This window comes from Fukomys damarensis, unplaced genomic scaffold, assembly GCF_012274545.1.
Source record: "Fukomys damarensis isolate Sample0158 unplaced genomic scaffold, DMR_v1.0_HiC HiC_scaffold_1, whole genome shotgun sequence".
NCBI lineage: Eukaryota > Metazoa > Chordata > Mammalia > Rodentia > Bathyergidae > Fukomys > Fukomys damarensis.
This window is the reverse complement of record NW_022900913.1, coordinates 42,248,227-42,254,903: the sequence shown is the minus strand read 5'-3', so window position 1 is coordinate 42,254,903 and position 6,677 is coordinate 42,248,227. Positions and strand designations below refer to the sequence as shown.

At 34.1% G+C, this 6,677-nt stretch overlaps 1 protein-coding gene across 2 annotated transcripts in view; it reads left to right on the top strand.

Annotated features, from left to right (window-relative positions):
* The window catches only part of Mier3 (MIER family member 3), a 215,861-nt gene extending 209,442 nt beyond the window's left edge, over positions 1-6,419 (top strand). For both annotated transcript variants that reach the window (XM_019207837.2, XM_010626901.3), the window contains 3 exons: positions 2,068-2,195; positions 2,279-2,421; positions 2,529-6,419. In XM_019207837.2, the coding sequence (XP_019063382.1) occupies positions 2,068-2,195; positions 2,279-2,421; positions 2,529-2,986 (729 nt within the window). In that variant the 3' untranslated portion in view covers positions 2,987-6,419. The remainder of the gene's footprint in view (positions 1-2,067; positions 2,196-2,278; positions 2,422-2,528) is intronic.
* Positions 6,420-6,677: the final 258 nt, after the last annotated feature.

The following is a 6,677-nucleotide window of genomic DNA, read 5'->3' as shown; positions in this document are numbered from 1 at the left end:
TTTTTTTTTTTTTTTTTTTTTTTTTTTTTGCAAATAGATGTCCACTTGCTCTTGTAGCATTTGTGGAAGAGACTCCTTCCTTCAGAATGCCTTTACTCCTTGCCAAAGATCAGTTGAATGTGTTTTTGTAGGGCTTTCTTTCTCTCTCCTGTCCTGTTAATCTGTTTTTTCCCTAATAACATGTTGTCTTGATTACTGTAGCTTTTATAGATGTGTCTTTTGACTTTTCCCTTTCAATATTGCATTTGCTGTCCTAGGTTTTTGACTTTCTATATAGAATTGGTTTGCCAGTATACACAAAATAACTTACTGGAATTTTTATTAGTATTGCACTAAATGTACAAATCAAGGAAGCAATGACATTTTGACGTTAATCAGCCTTTCTACCTATGAAAATGGACTTATCTCTCCATTTAATGCTTCAGTTTCTTTAATAAGAGTTTAGTAGTTTTCTTCATTATAGATCTTGCCTCTATTTTGTTAGATTCATATACAAGTATTTAATTTTGGGGGGTGCTAATATAGGTGGCATTATGTTTTTTATTTTACATTTCAGTTCATTACTAGTATGTAGCAGTTGACTATGCATTATTAATCTTGAATCCTGCATCCTTGCTATAATTGTTTGTTCAGGAGTAGTGTCGTTGTTGATTCTTTGGGATCTCCAATGTAGATTATTATGTCACTTGTGAACAATAAAGTGTTTTTTTCTTTGTATTCTGTGTACCTTTTCTTTTTCTTGTCTTATTGCATTAACCTTCCATTATGATGTTGAAAATGTCATGCTTTTATGTGCAATAAAACCTAAAGTTTTCTCAAAGATAGATGTGGTATTTAATGTAGTGCTCCTTTATATCGAAACCATTAGTTCTGCTGTGATGGGAAGTTACTCCATCCATTCACCCCAGGGACAGTGACAGTGACAGTGACACCTTCCACTCACCAGACATTGTAGGCACTGGGGCTACAGCAGTGAGTTAGACAACCTGCACTGTCTGTGGTGACTCACTGTTAATGTTTTGGGGCAGCTCTGTGGACTGGAGCTCTTAGATTAAAACTTGGCCCTCTATTAGTGATCTGACATCACAGTTCTCTTAGGGCAGGATATGATTCTAAAACTTCCTTATTAAGTACTGATTAAGCGGGAAAGAACTAAAGATAAAGAATTTTCCCATATGTTTGAACACATGCCTGTGGCTGCACATAACAGAGCAGCTCTAGTTTGAATGTGGAGGCAAGTTTGTGATGTTAATCATTACTGTTATTACCGAAATCTTTTTGAGATAAGAACCAAATGTTGGCGGGAAAAGTCATCTTTAGCTAGCGAATCATCTTAAATATGGATGCTGTAGGTTGCTGATCCTTTTGCCATAGGGTCATTGTCTCCTTTGGATAGTGGAACTCTATGACAATTGGGTGTTTCTTCTCCTAGAAAAGTGCACTTGCTTATAATTTTAAGAATTAATAGATCCCAGTGAAAACCATTCATGGACCTGTTATGGTTTGGTTAATCCAAGGCTAACAATCCTTTCTAACTGGGCACAGTTATATGCCTGTGATCCCTTCCCTGATGAGACTGAGGTAGGAAGATCACAAGTTTGAGGCCAGCCTGAAGTACGTAGCGAGACCCTGTCTCAGAAAAACAAAAACAAGGGCCCGGGGATTTAGCTCAGTGGTTCTGCCTCCTTTATAAGCACAAGGTCCCAAGTTCGATCCCCAGTACCAAAAACAAACAACAACAATAAAAAACCAAAAATAATCCCTTCTATAGTCAGAATCATAGTGAGAATTTAATGAAGAAAAGTAGTTGGAAGATTTCTAGTAAATGTGAGATAATTTCTAGAAACATATTAGTTTTATAAACTAAATACTGTAATTTATTTAACCTTGGACTTTTGAAACTGCCTCATTATCAAGTCAAAATGTTTCTTTTAAAAAGGGTGTTTGGAATTTTGTAATTGGGAGAACAGAAAAATAAGATGGATTAAAGCTTCAGTGTCATGGAGAAAAGAATTGCTAAAAAATCAGGTGTATTGATTTGTTTTTTAAAATTACCTTTTTCATTAGGTGAGAACTAGAACAGTTGCTGAATGTGTAGCATTCTACTATATGTGGAAAAAATCTGAACGTTATGATTACTTTGCTCAACAGACAAGATTTGGAAAGAAACGATACAACCATCACCCTGGAGTTACGTAAGTACTATGGGTTTGACTGCAGTGGTTTTTTTTTTAACCAGTGAAATAGAGTCATAAAATTATTGATGTGTGCTTTTCAGGGACTATATGGATCGACTGGTAGATGAAACAGAAGCTCTGGGTGGGACAGTAAATTCTTCAGCCTTAACTTCTAATAGGACTGAGCCTATTCCTGATCAACAGCTGAATATTCTTAATTCGTTCACTGCCAGTGACCTAACAGGTAAAATGAAAACCTTTTTGTGTTGTTTAATAAAGCATGGTGTAAAATTGTGTCTGATTTGTTTTAAATCAAAGACCATTACTTAACCATTTTCTGTTTCTTTTTAGCTTTGACTAATAGTGTAGCAACCGTCTGCAACCCCACAGATGTGAATTGTTTGGATGATGGCTTTCCTCCGCTAGGCAGCGCACCCCGTGGACAAGTTAATCATGTGCCTGTTGTAACGGAAGAGTTACTCACCCTGCCCAGCAATGGGGAAAATGATTGTTTTAACTTATTTGAGACTGGATTTTATCACTCAGAGATAGATCCTATGAACATATGCAGTGAAGAATCAGAAAGACCAGCAAAGAGATTGAAAATGGGCATTGCTGTCCCTGAATCCTTTATGAATGAAGTTTCTGTAAATAATTTGGGTGTGGACTTTGAAAATCACACACATCATATCACCAGTGCCAAAATGGCTGTCTCTGTGGCTGACTTTGGCAGTCTGTCTGCCAACGAGACTAATGGTTTCATCAGTGCCCATACTCTTCATCAGCACGCTGCCCTTCACTCCGAGTGACATGAGGAGCCAGAGACTGGGTGTGCAGTAGAAGTAAACTTGAGGGGAGCTATCAGGTTTGCATAGTCTTTCACTGGAAGTTTGAACCTTTTTCACTATGACATCAGTGATGTCTGTATGTATAGAACTATATCTTGATTTATCAAGAGTATTTTCATTTTTTGATCCATAAATGTGGAAATGAACTATGATCAGCAGAGTTGGGAACTAAGATTGAACTCTCTGTGGTGCAGCTTTAAGCTCTGCTTCTCTCTTCCTCATCCCCTTGTACCTTTTCCCCATTCCCTTCTTTTTTCTATTATTTTGGTTCCCACTGTCCTCATACCCAATTTTAAAACCTGTAGACAGAGGCCACCAGCTCAAAACCAGCACAGATGTTCTGAACTGAATGGTATGGCTTCTTTTCATGTAAATTCCTTTTGCCGAAATGGATGCAGTGGAATAACGATGTTTACAGGTACCGATCCCAGTCCCTGCTCAATGTAGCATTTTTTTGGTTTTAATTTCTTTATTAATAAAAGCAGGGGTAGGTTTCTTTAAACTGCACAAACATGCAAGGATTTTTTTAAAGTGGAAACTTCTCTCATGTTATTCACCTAGAGCACTTCAGTTTACAAAACAGCAAGTCCATCTTTATGGAAGCCAGCGCGAAAAACTGTGTGCAAATTATGAAGATTTTTGCTTGGATCCTGTTTCAAAATTTTAGACCAGGGCTACCTTATGCAGAATTGGTTATTTACTGCCAGGATATTTCTTTGTAATCTCATTTATTGGCTAAAAAAAAATTGATATTTGAAGATGTGATATTCATATGGAGTTTTGTCCATTAATATCAAGATTGTAATCTTAATCATAATGGTCACTGATAGTTTAGTTTATCCTGAGGCAATTGACTTGTGGAAGCACTGTCTACAAATCCTGGGATGTTACCACTCAATGGTTTACATTTTGGGACACCTCTTAAGTTTGTAGCACTGCAGTTCAAGGTGTTAATATTTAGAGAGACTTCTAGATTTTATGCATAATGCAGTAGAACCTTGAAGTATATTTAAGCTATTTTGTTTAGCTTGAACAGTTGGCAAGAAAAATGAGTTCCTGTCTGAAATAGAATGGTACGTTACCACTTTTAAGTTTTAAAAAGACGTTCAGATGCATCTCAAACTTTTATTTTTTATTTCAAACGTTGTGAATGAGAAGCCATGGTCATAAACTTTGGTCATTTTTGCCCTAAGGACATGCATCTTATAAGTTATAAGGTGAATCAAACAGTATGTAATACAGTATTAGGTGATAAGCTTTGCTTTTATAGTACAGTTAAAACAATTACTTTTTTTGCACCATCTTAATTGTTTGATTTTTTTCTAGTTGTGTTGCTTTGCAAAAAACTTAAATGTTTGGCCGCAATGCTAGTATTTGTAAGTGTAAGTTGCTTCAAGGTTGTGCTGATGAGTAGATAGGATGTAGTGGTCTTAGTGATTGAAAGGGAGGGTATTTATTATACAAACTGTGAACTGCAATGACATCCTTAGTTTTGGATGGTATGTATTCTCGTTTTTCTTTGCAGCATTTTGATGAAGAGTGCTTTGAAGTGTTTACGCAGTAGCACATTTACTATAAAATTTAGTTTAGCACAGTGGACAAAAGTAGTTAAATTAATAACTTAAAATCAGTCTCTAATTTATACATCTAAAGTCTAGCATTCCTGTATGCACACAGTATATATTGGTAGCCTGGGCTCTTTGTTGCTTTCTTTTTATCCAAGTTGTCAGCTTCTTATTGCTGTGTTGTTGTGCTAAACTTTGACCCTTTTATCTTTTGTTAAAAATCAGTATGCTTTTTATAATTTAGTAAGATACTGGCCATAATCTTCCATTGTTAGAACTTTAATTTTCACTCCAGGTTTACAGTGGCTGGTCTGTATAAATAATTTACTCAAAGATGACTGAATGCTAATACCAGTTGCACTTAAATAAACATGCCCATTCTCATTAGCTGATGCAGTAATATATTCAGTTTATCTATGCATTGCTGGGATCTTGATATAAGATGGAAACAGTGTTTCTTATCTAAAGTTTTGATTATCAGCAAGTTGAATGGACACTTTAGTTATTTAAAAGATTTTTGACCAAAATCCAGAAGATGATATGAGAGAAAAATAAATTCCAGCTAGTTTAATAGATTTTTAATGCCGATCTGATTTTAGCCTCTTAGAGAGTGCTAACTAGCTGGTAACGTTTACTTTTAATTCCTTGTTAAAATGAGGCAATAATTTGCAAGATTTTTGTATATATATGTGTAAATCCTTCATATCTTTTTAGACCTAATTCAATATTTTCTGACTACTTCTGCTATGTATAATACCATTTTTGTGCATGCTTAATGTGACATTCATAAATTGTACCACTATGACTTTGTCCATGTAAAATAGCTATTTATTGAATTTTCTTTTAAAAGCTGGATTTACTGGGTTTTTTTCTGTTTAAACATTTTAACAGAATTTGTTACTGTTTATTAAAAGAATTGCATTTGAAAACATGAAAATATCTGATTTGCAATCATATGAAGAAAATAATGCCTTTATTATTAAGTATTAAGCACAATTCTTATAACAAACTGTGATAAATTCTTTTTTTTTCCTTTGCTGCATTATTTTCATATGAACAAACCAAAAATTCATGGTGAGAAATTACAGTGTTGGCTGATAAATCTTTTATGTACAGGGAATTTGAAGAGGACAGTGGATTCATTTAGAAGTGTAACTGGTGCTGTGATTATAGCAATACTTTCGTTAGTTGTATTTCATCTTTTTCCTGGTAGCTTTTTAAATGTTTAGTTTTCCTCTTGTCATGGTCAACTGCTGAATTTACTTGAAGGATGTAGAATACTGTTAAAAAACAAACTAAAGTCTATACAATTAAGTCAAAGAATTGTGCAATCATTTTCTTTTAATTTTTAAAATTGAGGGGCATAAATATTGAAGAACATCGATCTAATAGAGCATAGTGATACTATTTAATTTAACCAAAGTCTCTAGTAAATATTTCAACTTTGAATGTAAACTAACAAATAAACCTGACCACCAAGGAGATTGTTTGCCCAGAGTTTCAAAGCACATTGTCTACAAATGGAAATTGAAATAATTTGTAAAAATAATGACATTACTATGTTTTTTTAAAAAAGTTCCTAATTTTTTCACTAAAAGGAGGAACCTATTAGTTTTATTGTTAAATATGGTAGATATTAATATTACTCTTAGATGACCAGTGATTCCAGTTGTCCCAGTTTGAAATAAGTACCCTGTGAGTATGAAATAAATTAGTGACAATCAGAACAAGTTTTAGTATCCGGTATTCAAGAGGAAGTTGCTGTGTTGCATTGATTTTAATATTTGTACATAAACACTGATTTTTTTTAGCATTATTTTGTATTTGTTGTATTTTAATACCTGGTGTACAGTTCCAGAAATAAAAATCTGGAAATCTTTTTTTCTTGGTTTGTGTGAATATTTGCCAAAACTTGAACGAATCAGCTATATACCAAATGAGTAGATTTTGTATCAGTTTAAGTTGGTTTTAGATGTAATATGATTTGGTTTGCTTAAATCATCTATGATAGTTTCCCATCTGTAATAAATTCTAACCATCCCAAAGTGAGGTTTAGTTCAGGAAACATTTATTGAATGTCTGTTATG